This window comes from Molothrus ater, chromosome 20, assembly GCF_012460135.2.
Source record: "Molothrus ater isolate BHLD 08-10-18 breed brown headed cowbird chromosome 20, BPBGC_Mater_1.1, whole genome shotgun sequence".
Taxonomy (NCBI): domain Eukaryota; kingdom Metazoa; phylum Chordata; class Aves; order Passeriformes; family Icteridae; genus Molothrus; species Molothrus ater.
In genome coordinates, this window is record NC_050497.2 from 7,611,480 (window position 1) to 7,625,099 (window position 13,620).

General features: G+C 45.5%; 2 protein-coding genes across 3 annotated transcripts in view; one reads left to right on the plus strand and one right to left on the minus strand.

Annotated features, from left to right (window-relative positions):
- The window catches only part of AK8 (adenylate kinase 8), a 64,945-nt gene extending 55,250 nt beyond the window's left edge, over nucleotides 1-9,695 (minus strand). The window contains exons 1-4 of one of the 2 annotated variants that reach the window (XM_036394282.2): nucleotides 9,607-9,695; nucleotides 7,198-7,282; nucleotides 3,300-3,349; nucleotides 2,494-2,607 (exon numbers count right to left, since the gene is read on the minus strand). In XM_036394282.2, coding sequence (XP_036250175.1) covers nucleotides 2,494-2,607; nucleotides 3,300-3,349; nucleotides 7,198-7,279 — 246 coding nt within the window. In that variant the 5' untranslated portion in view covers nucleotides 7,280-7,282; nucleotides 9,607-9,695. The remainder of the gene's footprint in view (nucleotides 1-2,493; nucleotides 2,608-3,299; nucleotides 3,350-7,197; nucleotides 7,283-9,606) is intronic. The other variant, XM_036394286.2, reaches the window with a different exon arrangement.
- A 176-nt stretch (nucleotides 9,696-9,871) lies between these two features.
- On the plus strand, nucleotides 9,872-12,147 carry LOC118693584 (sperm acrosome-associated protein 9-like). Its single transcript, XM_036394288.2, has 5 exons — nucleotides 9,872-9,978; nucleotides 10,417-10,578; nucleotides 11,028-11,230; nucleotides 11,768-11,906; nucleotides 12,021-12,147. Exons 2-5 carry the CDS (start codon nucleotides 10,435-10,437, stop codon nucleotides 12,105-12,107), a joined length of 573 nt encoding a protein of 190 aa, XP_036250181.1. The 5' UTR covers nucleotides 9,872-9,978; nucleotides 10,417-10,434; the 3' UTR covers nucleotides 12,108-12,147.
- The last annotated feature ends 1,473 nt before the right edge of the window (nucleotides 12,148-13,620 follow it).

Sequence of the window (13,620 nt, forward strand, 5' to 3'; positions counted from 1 at the left end):
AAACCCACAATTACCACAGTTGTTTCAACTTCTTATTTTAACCAGTTAACAGGAAAAGTGAAACATGCAATAGCTCATCATTAGACTTCACTATAGGAAAACCTGAAGATGCTTCCTATTAACATTATAATAACTAGAGATGAGGGAATAATTTGCAATGATTTATCCAAAAATGTAGCCTCTTTTTCTGTTCATGGAATATTTATTGGTAGCTTGTGGTTCTTCAATTTACTGAATATTCAAAAATATCTGACTTCTTTTTGGAGTATTTTTACATGCAGAATGATCACATTTTGCTTTGAACACTCAGTATTTAAAATTCACTACCTGAGCTGTTCTCATTAGTAAGTGGCCAGGTAGTGTGGGTGAATGATCGCTTGTCCAACTTGAAAAATGGAGCTTCAGAGAGCAATAATGGATTTTTAAAGTGCCTTCCATGGCTTCCTGTGCCAGGAAAAGACAAATGCTTTAATGGGTGAACACAAAAGAGATGAAAGCTTGGCTGAAGTTAGGTAAAATGAGTAGGTAAAATACGTGAACAAACATTTGCAGAGCTTTTTGCAGCATTTGCCCAGATCCAGTGACATTGGCCAAGTGACCTCAAACTGCCTGAGCTCTGCCTCTGGGGTTAATGCAGCCACAGCAGCCTTTGGAGTGAGAAACAACATTAAATTGTGTTTATGATCTTCACATCAGACTCTCCAAAAACCACAGCCTTAGCTCCTGCTTTTCCTCTTCATTTATTAAATTGCTTTGGCCAGGACTACAACCTTTGAATGCCCTGGTTATATCCAAACTCATGAAAAAGCTCTTGTTCTGTTCCTGAACATTCATTGTTTCCTAGAGGAACCCAGGAGCTCCCTCCTAATTCTAGGAGCTACATTCAAAGAAACAAACCCACACAAAAGAACGAAATTATTTAGTGAAAACCTCATCGTAGGGTGTAAAGATCAAATCCAAAGGCAAACTGCACAGTGCTGAACCACCAGCAGCCTCTGCTCTGCAGGCCCTCCTCACTACCTGATTAGCCTTGACATTTTTGACTTTCATCTTCCACACCATCCATCTTTTTAAATCAAATAAGCCCAAAAGGACACCCTTGAAAGTGCATCTGTATAGTCTGAAATATGTTAATAATTACAGTAATTAAACCAAAGGGAATTTTTGTTTTAAACTCTCGCCCTCCAAGTATAAATTTATGAACCTATCAAAACAATCTTTAATAATTAGAACTAAGATTTCAAAGTACACATTCTCAGTAAGAATAATTCCATATCATCCCAGCCAAATGCAAACATTTTTGCCAGTGAGTTCAGGGAGTTCAGTGAACTCTTTGCTCTCAGATCTTGAAGTGTGCTACTTGAAGCATCTCCAAACTTCATTTACTTATCCAGTATTTTATTCAATTTTATAAACACCACCCTATTTTAGCCTAATTTTCTAAGGAAAAAACCCTAATCTGCGTATCACACTGTCTGCCACCTCAGTAAATTACAAATCTGTTGGCCAATGCCAATTCTAAATTGGATTTAGCAGAGGTGTAGAATTCCTACAGATAAGAAATTGCTTAAATTTTTATTAAAATGGGTGATAAAGGACAAAATATAAACTCAAACTAGTGGACTTGTTAGAGAAAGTCACAAAAAACCAGACTTCTTCCAGTCTATTTCTCATGGAATTCCTTGACACTGGAGAAAGGAATCAGCCAAAAAGGCACGAATCAGATGCTTCTCTGTATTCAAGATAACCTTTCAACATGTTTTCCCAATCTGTCACTAATTTTTAATAAGAAGACAATTAATTACATTACTGATCAACTAATCCTGGGAGTCATAGAACCTGGAAAAAATGTTTTGTGAACATCAGTTAGGATGCCCACAATGAATGGATTTAAAAATCTGACTGGAGCAATTCAGGTGCACAGAATTGGGGAAAATTCAACAATCTGAGTCAGCTGCTCCTGCCTCAGCTTGAGAGCTTCCAGAGCTGTCAGGAGCTGACTGGATTGTCATCCTCTTTTTGAGTTAATGCACCAAGTAAGTTATTTGTGTCATGCTACAGAGAAATCAAGCATGCACAACTAAGTAGCACTGTCAGATCAAAAAAAGGTTCTTTGTGTACATATTTTCCAGAGCATTTTGTACCAAAGGAGACCTCAGAGATTAATGCTTATTTTATTGAGATTATCAAACATGCCCAGATAGAAGACACTGTGTTTAATAATAGAATGAAGCTTTTCTAGACTGGATTGTGCATTCCTGGATTTCCCCCAGTTCTGCTGCTTGTTCCAAGGTTGGTATTTTCAAGACTTCCTTTACTTTGCATTGCCTCCCTCTCCTGCCCCTTCTCTGTGTCCTGACACACCAATGTACAGCACAGAGAGAAGAGAGTCTTTACTCTCATCTGCTCAACCCAGCAGTGGAAATCATGGGAATGCCACATAATTCCTGTTCTGTGACACGAGAACAACTGTTATTATATTCTCTTACACACCTGGTTTCTTTCTTTATATGCCTTTGCTTCCTCTGTCTGCCTTAATACTTCCTTGAATAACAAAGTCTCCTGAGAGACACGTATGGCATTGAAATGTTTACAAAGCCACATTGCCTGAGGGGAGAAAAAAAAAATACAGGTTGAAATATTTGGAAAGAAAATAAAGCAATTTTTTTCAGAAGGCTGCAGAAAGACAGAGTTTTCCTTAGCCATACATTTAAGTACACAGACATATATAAGCAACTTTAAGTAGTTTCTTATAAAGGTATTCAAGAATATCCAGCTTTGAATAACGACTTTTTCATCTCCTGTACCTTAACACAGAATTTAAAGAAGGAAATATTCTTCCTACCATGCCCTCACCAGCATCACCTGCCGTTTCTGAGGTTCAAATGCAACTTTGACCTTTGCATTTAACGGTGCCAAGTGGACATGAGACAACTGACCATGCAAATGGAGCAATTCACAGCAAGGGAACACCACAAATGTGCAATTAACTTACTTCCCCCAGGTTAATTAGTCCTGTTAAAAGGCTGGGAAAACAAGGCAGGCAGAATTCTGTTGCATTCCAATTGTTTCATTACCTGAGTTCTTAACAGACCTCACTTGAAAATATCCATTTAACCTGTAACACCCAGGTGTGTACCCCTCAGGAATGATGCCCTTTAATTTGTCTTGTGCTCATCTATCACTTGGATAAATCTCAAAATTCTTTTCCCAGAATAAAATTCTCCAAAATGCTGAGTTCAGTAGAAAGCTAAGAGAGTGAGTGGGGAGTGCTACCACACTGAGGGTAAGGTACTCACAACTGTAGTTTTCCCAGAAGCAGGAGGACCAAGGACACAAATTCTTGGAGCTGTGGAACAAGGATATGCAAATGTCAAGGTGCAGAACAGCAAAATATCCCCACCAGTTTCCCACTCTTGTATTGCATAATATCAATGTAGCCAGCATGAAACAATTATTTCAGCTGGAAAGCTGCCTCAGTGGAGATTTCAGGATTGGGCTCCACTGGGAAAAAAAGGGGGAACAGAAAATCAGTGCCACCTGGGTCCTCCTTTAATCTCCATGGTCAATGAGATTAACACTCTAACCATGCCACTTGGAGAGATATGTATATCTCAATCCATTGAAACATGGAGAGTTTAGTGGATGAACCATAAGGTATAAACATTTCCTTACCTGAGTTTGACTTTTATTCCTGAAACATTGATTCAGAACTAACACACTTCGTGATGAAAAGATATTTCAGTTTTTAGTTTCACCTAAATAGGTTGTGTCAGGGCTCAGAGAAGATTTGGATACTGCAGAATGAAGAGCTCCCTCACTATGCTTTTTGACAGCAGCCTTCAATTTTTCCTAGTCACCATTTAAAGTAATTTTCCTCATTTCTGTTTCTTGTGTTTCTCTGCTGCACATTCTTCTCCTTTCCCTGAGGGGGCAAGGTGCAAAAAATGCATCCCAGTTCTGAGGAATTCTTAATCCAGTGCACACACACAACACAATGGGCATGACTGCCCTGAGCTTTGTTGGGAATGAATTAGAGGCAAGGCAAACAGGAGGAAATGGAGTCACTCATAGGAAAGTATTTGGAACTTTTTCCATAAATACACCTTGGGCTGCAATCCCTTGAACTGTCATTTTATATTAACAGCTTTGATGTTTCTCCCCCCTATACCACAGGGGAAAAAAAAAAAGCCCCAAATCAGAGTCTGTGCAGGAGGGACTGGTTAGTATTTATTAGGAGTAACACAGGTCAGAGCAGAGAGGGGATCCACTCACCCAAAAACCTCCTCAGCTCTCAGTAACCAAGGGAGATCGTGTCTGATGGGAGCAGACAGGCAAGGATGTGAAATGGATTTTCATGAGGCCTTCCATGCACTTAACAGTTATTGGGCAGGTGCAATTTTTAAACATACATGAAACCCAAATTACAGATTCATCTTTACAAAGTTATCTGACTTGGAAGCTTTAAGAACAACTCCCCCCTTATTGGTTCTTGCAAGTGCAACAGAACTAGTACACAATGTAGAAAAATACTTTAAAAGGATACATCAGCTGTTTTTATCACCTAATTTCTTTCAAATGTAATGTGATTAAATCCTAGGGTTTTTTTAAAATCTAACACCTTGAAACTCCAGCCCGGTACTTAGGAATTATTTATAAACAGCGTCATAAAAGAGTGCTTGGGTGCCAACACTAATCAACTTCTTCAAACCACTTCAAAGAAAATCAAAAAACCTTTCCATCCACAGATCCTTTTGAGGTTTAACTAGGAGCATGATTTAAAATTCACAAGAAAGCCCTTAGGTATTGAAGCTTTAATACACAGCTTTCTTGGACAAACGTTTGATAAAAAACGAAACATACCATTATATACACCATCTCATGCTTTAATATTGCCCAGGGCTACTGTAAATGCTCACTTTGTACTAAATCTGGTTTGCTCTCTGCTTAGTGGCTGGCAGCAGATGGGGCAGTGTAATTCACTGATTTTCTCATTTGCACACTTGTAGGACTCCTCTCAAGCCTTCTCCCCAAACATGTGACACAGGGGCACCACCAGGACACCACGGGTGTAATGTTTAACCCCTCCAAGCAACAAATAGTCACTATTTAATACTGCAGCTCCAAAGCAGCAGCTACATGAAGGCAGAAAATTCTGGTAAAATTTTTGGTAAAAAATCAGATTTAATTCTGTATTTAGTCTGATGAGATGTTACGGGATTTACTCGTCCAAGTAAAGCAAGTTTTAACATTCAACAACAATTTTAGCAACAACAAATTACTCCTTTTGTCAGGTGTAAATTTGGGTTCCTACTCCTATTCCTATTTGAATCCTGGAATAACACAAAACAACAGCTGGACTCACAGAGTTTGATATAAATCCAAGAGATTTTATTATTAATATCAATACAACAACATTTGCTTAAGTTGTAAGAGAAATCCTTTGTCAAAGAGGAGAAGCACAGGGTACATACTGAACATTCAGGCAGAACTTTTCCCTTCAGAGGTTTGTGCTCACAGAAATGCCACCCAGACCCTGAAAGCCTTTTTCATTAGCACAAACCAAGACACCATGTAGAAAACTTGCATTTTTTGAATATCAAAGAATTATCAGTCTTATGTGGCCCTTGAAGGTTTTTAGAAGGAACACATGAAAGAACAATAGCACACAGCCCTAAGCACAAACACTTTGCCACACATTTGACCTACAATATTTTCGAGGCAGTTGTAAGCTATAATCACCATTAGACTTGTTTATATTTTTAAAAGTACTTTAGATCCTAATATTAATTAAAAAGGGTTTCTAACTTCACACCTGGGATAGATGCAATGCTTCTTTTCCACACATCTCTGTTTGAAATTTTCTCTAGGGCTAAAACTGTCTAGGCAAGGCAAGATCATGAAAATTCATCACTTTACTGATGGCTCTAATAAGGGGTTTTTTTTCTTCTAAATAGTCAGCACCTTCCGCCATGATCAAAAAGTAAAATCAACTCTGCTACACATTTCTGTTACATTATTTTCCATATAATTTATTTTTAAAACAACATTTAGGCTTTAATTTTAATTGGAGTTCCTTTCCTTCCTTAACAGGGTTTTCCAGACCAAAAGCAGACAGCATTTTCCCCTTGACAAACAACTGCTGTAATTCTGTCTTTAGCCTCTAAGTACTGAAGTCATGAGATGGAAACTTGCCTGATTCTGTTAAAATAATACTGTGGGGCTTCAGGACAAATATTAGTCCAATGTGAAGAAATTTTATCAGCATTCTATCAAACTGCAGGAAATTCTTACACATATTTTCCATGGGTCTACAAACCAGATTGATTATTTAGGCTGCCTGCACCAGAAAAGGCTGGGCACAATTTGCAGGATTTGATTTCTTTTTTCTTTAACGTATTTAGCAGCATTTCAATCACCATCCAGCTGATCAGCACCACTAAGAGCTCACAGCACCTCCAGTGATAATGATTTCATTGATGCTGCAGCAGAACTTTCATAATGGTTTACTCTGGTTTTAAAGAAACATCAAAGCTCCATGACACCAGCTCTCCCTGACAGCTCACGCAGAACAAAAATTACAGTTCACTTGTGCATATCCAAATATAATCTGCCTAAGGGTGAACAGTTTGTAAATCAAATAATTTGATTGAGGGTACATGCTTTTATTGTGCAGAATACAGACTTCCCATTCAATTTACCAGGTTTTGTTCCACAGAGGAGCAGACACACTCACTGTTCCTTCAGCTGAGATGCCACTGAGCTGTGGAACTCATTAACAGCAGAGAGTAACAAACTAATCAAAAAGCAGAGAATCTGCCAGCCCAGGTAGAGTAGGAACCCAAATTTACACCTGACAAAAGGAGTAATTAGCAAGCTTAAAGACAACAGGAAATATCAGATGGGGCACGGAAGGCATTAATAATTGATACACCAGAACTCTTTGTTATTCCCTTAGAGGGTTTCATTGTTAGAACTGTTAAAGTGCATTTCTTATTAGATTACCCACTAAAAAAAGAAATTAAAAGCATCTTGCCTATAAGTATTCCAAAATGCTCACCATTTTTTTTTGTTTCCCCCCTCCCCAAGACTCAGGCTGAAAAGTTTGATCCATCACCTGCCAAGAGCAGCACAGCTCGCAACAGCTGTTTACAAATCAGGAGCTGAACTATTTCTGGTGTCTCCATTTCCACTTACCATCATCATTGTTTTGCTTTAAGTGGTTTATCATGAACTCAATGGGATCATCTGGCTTATGAATTAATAGCTCTTCAAGCATGTTCTGGAAATAAATAGGACAAAGTCAGAGGAAAATTGAACACGGCTCTGCAGTCGTGATAGCTTGCATTTTTACAGCAATGTTACAATGAGGATCCTAAACAGCTTATAAATGCTTATTTATTTTCTTTCACAGACAAAATTGAGACTTCAGAACCTATTTTAGATGCTGAAAAACTGATGAGGGTCAGAAAATCGCCAGTAAAAAAACCCAACCTATTTAATTCAGTTTATCGATGGTACTTATGGACACCAGAAAGGTTTGGCTCAAGCAGCTTGGGGTTAAAAATGGTTGAGGCAGCACTGACATAAAAACCACACAAAGAGTTTGAAAACCAGAGTTAACTTGAATTTGTGTCTCTGCAGGGCAGGATGAGCCTTCTCTAGCACATTCCTACGAGTTTCTGACTAGCCCAGAGGAGTGCAGAACAGACAAGAGCAGTTGAAAACATAACCCACAGAAATGGCACGTTTCACACCTGTACCAGCCTTGACTCCTGCAGGAAAAGGGGTGGGGAGAAGGGGGGGAAAAAAGGCAAAAAAAGGCCTAAAGCCTTGCCTTGAATGTCTGTTTTGGAGCCCATTTTCATCTTGAACCCTTGAGGTTATACGGAGCCTTGTTTCAGCTGCCACCCATAACAGCAGAGATTTTGCAGTGGTTTCAGGGAGAATTTGGGCTTTACAGGCAGGAAAAAAGAAAAACCCTGAGAAATCCACACATTTCCTAGCAAGACATTTCAGCCCAGTCACGAGTCCTCTAATTAAAATTAAACATCAAACAGAACTAATGCTCTAATTTAGACAAGCTGCAGAAATGCTCGTGCTGCAAGAGATGTTTCTGAACAGCAGCCATAACACTTTTATATCTGCAACTAAATTCCATAAAGTCCATCTAGTCCATAAAATTTTATATCCTCACCAACTGATTGTCTCTTATTAGAGTGGCCTATTTTCCTTTTCTACTTCATCCACTTCATTAGAATAATTAAAACACTCAATTTTGTTTATTAACTGGTGATCGTGCAAGTTCTGATGCATCAAGGTCTGGGTAGCACAGAGCATAAAAGATGAAATTTGTATTTTTATTGAAAATTCATTTAAAAATTATTACTTTCCAGCAACATTTATTTAAACTAAACAATCTGGATTCTGCACTACACTTACCAGCACCTGTATAAATAACAAACCTAACAAAATCTGGATTTATTATAATTAAAAAATGTTCAGGGCTGACAGTGATTGACACTCGCACTGTTTCTTGCCCAAACCCTTTTATTTATCCAATTCTGCTAAACTCAGTTTAATTTCACATGAGTTGTTCTGTTAATCTCTGAGGGAAGTTCATAGTTAGGGTCTCATGTAGTTTTTACATTTTAAGTTTTGTAAGTGTTTAGCACAACAATTTCAAGTTGTGTTTCTGTCATTATTTTGCTCCAACACAACTAAAGCACGACCCTGACTAAATCCCACAAACATTTTATGTAATATGAGTCCCTGCAGCTGAGTTCAATGTCTCGTGGCTTGCAAAACACAGTACTTCTTTAAAAAAAACCCAAATCAAAACACAAATATTATGCTGCAATAGTCATAATAAACAGAGAAAAAGATAGCACAAAAAAAACAAAAAAACAAAAAAAAAACCCAACCAAAATAAAAAAAAACAAAACAAAAAAACAGGAAAGGAAATAAACATGTGTGTGCATTTGAATGAGCGGAAATGATTTTTTAGCAGAGTTCAGAGCAGCACACAGGGGAATGTTCTCCAGCAAGTTCTCCTACCAGAACAGCACCAGGATTTTTAGTCCTTCCCACAAACCTCCCCATGCACGACACAAGGGCTTTTCCCGAACTCCAGAACCAAACCCACCCTACTCTAAAGCAGGGGAACCAGCCCTACCAGGTACCGAAATCACAGCCACGCCACAAGGGCACTTTGCTCGCTTTATTTCTGACACCTCGGCGAACAGGCACAACAGGAACAAAAGGGGAAGGGTTTTACCAGGGGGAATGAACAGCAGAGACTGACAGCCCCAGCTCAGCCCCACAGAAGCCTCACCGCGTTCCTCCCGCACCCAATTTATCATTGTCCCCCCTTTCTCCTCCCCTCCCGTCCTGCCCCGCCTTCCACCGAGCCTTCCACCGACTCCTTCTTCCGTGGGCTGCCACTTTCTCCCGCAAATCAAATCATACCTATGAGTCTCAGAAACTGCCAATTAAAATAATTAATCGGGAGAGCCCACGGCCGCGTCCCGCAGGCGGACACCCGCCCATCACCCTGCACAGGATCCCGCCCCGCCTGCCCCGGCCCTGCCCAGGCTCCCCGTTCACCTGCAGGAGCTGGAAGAGCCCCCGCTCCTCCGCGTAGGCGCCCGCGGGCGGCGGCCACGGCCGGGCCGCGTCCTCCGTGTCCGCCTCCGCCATGGCCGCCCTGGCAACGCGACGCGTTGCTAACGGTGACGTCATCGCCGCGCGACAGAAAGCGGCCTATCGCCATCCGGAGGCGTGGTCAGCGCCTCGTTTACAGTAAAGGGAACGAGGAAACGTCATCGAGCGGCGACGGTTGCCATGGAGACGGCGGCGCGGTGGGGCCGAGGGCCCGCGGCCCGCGCTGTCCGCCCGCTCGTCCCGCCCGGCCCGGCCGCGCCGCCAGCCCGGCCCCTCCCGGCAGCTGCCGCACCAACACCGCCCCAACACCGGCCGGTAGGAGCCGCAGGGCCCGCCGGGGCGGGAGCGGGGCGGCCACAGCCGCACGAACGGCCCGGGGGGTCCGGCGGGCCCGGCCGGCCCCAGGGAGCGGGAGAGCTGGGGAGGCGCTGGGGCGAGGATTCACAGCCGGGAGAGAAGGGCCTGGGGCTGCCCCGGGCCCGCTGTGGCTGAGGCATGGCCGCACTGCCTTCCCACAGCCCGGCAGCGTCTGTGACATCACATTGGCACCGCTGCCCTCGGGGCTCTGCCGCACAGGCACTGACGGACTGCTGGGGGTCGGGGACTGCAGGGCTTCGGAACAACAGAACGCCTCTTTTTCCTGCCTTTTTTTTTTTGGTAAGTTTTCCACCAATCTACACAACTCCAGCTCAGGTGAGACGTAGAATTGCATCATTTCTAAAATGCAGCTTCTGTCTCTCCTTTTCCATCCAGATCCAGCAGTAAGTAAACATGAATGAGGTGGTGGAGACCCTGAGGAAGATCGAGGAGAAGTACAAGCTCTTCCAGCAGCAGCAGTTCACCTTCATCAGAGCCCTGGAGCGCACCCGGGAGGAAGCCCATGACATGATCAGACCTGTGTCATCCATTGTCCAGGTACAAACCCCTCAGCACCAAGAGCTCCCTGCCATGGCCACAGGGACAGCACGTGGGGCTGGAGAAATGTTTTTCCTGAAGGGAAGATGGACAAAAAGTGCCCAGGAAGGTTTGTGTGTAACTGAAGGGGTGGGGAGAGATCACCTGGGTGGGGCCTCCCGTGATCTCAGAAAAATCTAAATCAAATCAGAATTGTGGATTTGAGACAGCAGAACTCAAGCCCAAAACCCAGATGGATGCCAAAGGCAGAGTGAAAGCCAGGCTGCTGTCAGGATTAGGGCACACAATGAGCTGCTTGTCCTTTCCAAGGCTGCCTCTCCCTGAGAGCAGAAGGGCTTTGCCCATTGCCTTGAAGAGGATTGTGGCAGACATTGCACTGAGCCATTCCATCCCAGTGAGGTGTTCCCATTCTGCCGTTGTCAGCAGCGCTGCCATTTCCCCCCGTGCAGGTGCAGTGCTACAAGGACCACCACTGCTACAACTCCACAGACAGGCGCATCCTCAACATGTTCGTGTCCCTGTGCAACGAGCTGCGCTGCCTGTGCCAGAGGATGGAGACGGTGCACGCTGGGGACAGCGTCACCAACGGCCTTTTGGAGAAGTGCAAATTGCTCCTGAACGACAGCAACGACCTCACTGCCCTTCGAGCCACGTAGGTGCCTCCCCAGCCCAGCCCAGCCCAGCCCAGCTCATCTCCTGGGGGCTGGCACTGCACATTCGCCCCTGGCTTCTGTCCCAGCCCCTTCCTGGCTGTTAGGGAGGGTCCAAGGTGCTGCCCAGCTGCCTGTGCCAGCTCCTGGCAACCACTGCCAGTGTCCTGCACTAAAAGAGTGCTGCTCTGTCTGTCCATCCTCTCTCTGGGCAGGTGGGTGCCCTGAGGCCCCTGCAGTGCTCAGGCAGGTTCCTGCTCCTTCTGCTGCTGCTGCTGCCCTGCACTGAGCTAATTTCTGCAGGGCAGTGTCTGTGTGTCCTGTCCAAGACTCCAGGTCTGTGCCAGGGTGTTTTTTGGCAGGACTCCTCAATCCATGTACAGCTGTCTCCGTGCTTTTGGGGAATGGCTGCCTGTGCACTGCTGTTCTCCCTGGGGCTCTCAGGGTGGCTCCCAGGGCCGCAGGGCTGTTTGTTTCCCTGTGTCCTGTGCCAATTGTTTCCCTCTGTCCTGTGCCATTTGTTTCCCTTTGTCCCACAGGTACCCCCACAGGGTTGTGAACTTCCTGAGCATGGAGGAAGCGAGGCATCGCTATGGAGGGGTGGTGAGCCTGCTGCCCATCGTCCTGGACAGCATGAGGGACTGGGTCACACACTCCAAGAAGTACCTGATCCCCAATGTGAGTCATGCATCTGCCATGGCCTTGAAGCACAAATCCCCTTCCCAAACAGCTCCTGCTGGGCACTTTGCAGCTCAGATCTCCAATAGTAATAAAAATACTGTGCTATTGCAGGAGAAACAGTGCGAGACGTGCAAGTATGAAGACCCACGCTTGGGAAAGAAAGCTCCCTGGATCCCACCAGGGAACACCTCCTGTTAAAGGATCAAAGCTCCTGCATTGTCTGCTCAGCACCTTTAAGCACCTGGCTGATCTAATACAGTGCAATCAACACTAGAGAACCATCCTGAGCCCATTTTCTGCAGCCAGTCTGGGACACAAGCATTGCCTCTCCCTTGCTGATATTTGCACTCTGCTCCTCACATCCCCACAGAAGCAGCTCCAGCTGCTCCCTGGGGCTAGCACTGTAGTGGGAGCAGGGATCAGTCAGGACTCATCAGACTCTAATATCTCAGACATGAGTCTTGGATAAGTTCCTTGAAACAGGATTTTACATTTTCTCAGCCTTCTTCCTGAGGAGCATCCCTTCCCTGCCACAGCCAGCGGGTGAAGGGTGGGATGCAGAGCAGCAAAGGCCTGGCATTACAGATTCAGACACGTCCCTGACATTTAAACTTGTTTACAGCCCTCCCCCACCTCCACAGAAACAGTTAGGTTCGCTGGACCACAGAATCTCTGTTTACAGGACAAACTTCCCACCCGCCCATCACCTCCCACAGGATCCCGCCCCGCTGCCCCTCCCCGCCTCCCCCGGGCCGGCCCGGCTCCCCGTTCACCTGCAGGAGCTGGAAGAGCCCCCGCTCCTCCGCGTAGGCCGCCCGCGGGCGGCGGCCACGGCCGGGCCGCGTCCTCCGTGTCCGCCTCCGCCATGGCCGCCCTGGCAACGCGACGCGTTGCTAACGGTGACGTCATCGCCGCGCGACAGAAAGCGGCCTATCGCCATCCGGGGGCGTGGTCAGCTGCCTCGTTTACAGTAAAGGGAACGAGGAAACGTCATCGAACGGCGACGGTTGCCATGGAGACGGCGGCGCGGTGGGGCCGAGGGCCCGCGGCCCGCGCTGTCCGCCCGCTCGTCCCGCCCGGCCCGGCCGCGCCGCCAGCCCGGCCCCTCCCGGCAGCTGCCGCACCAACACCGCCCCAACACCGGCCGGTAGGAGCCGCAGGGCCCGCCGGGGCGGGAGCGGGGCGGCCACAGCCGCACGAACGGCCCGGGGGGTCCGGCGAGCCCGGCCGGCCCCAGGGAGCGGGAGAGCTGGGGAGGCGCTGGGGCGAGGATTCACAGCCGGGAGAGAAGGGCCTGGGGCTGCCTCGGCCCCGCTGTGGCTGAGGCATGGCCGCACTGCCTTCCCACAGCCCGGCAGCGTCTGTGACATCACATTGGCTGCCCACGGGGCTCTGCGTCTTTTTGCAGCACCATCACCAAGGCATTATTGATTTATTCCTTGGGGCTCCGGGACTGCAGGGCTTCGGCACAACAGATCTCTGGTTTTTCCTCCTTTTTTTGCTTTTTTTTTTTTTTTTTGTAATTGTGAGAAACGTGCCTCAATCTTTAAAATCTTAAAAGTTTTATAAGTGGTAAGAGGGACAAACTAATAACAGCACTGGGTGCTTGGCAACTGCCAGAGGCATGCCAGTTAACTTAAACCAATTTTTCTTATATAGTTTTTCATTACATTGGTCAAATACATTTTCATGAGATTATACATATTCAAAG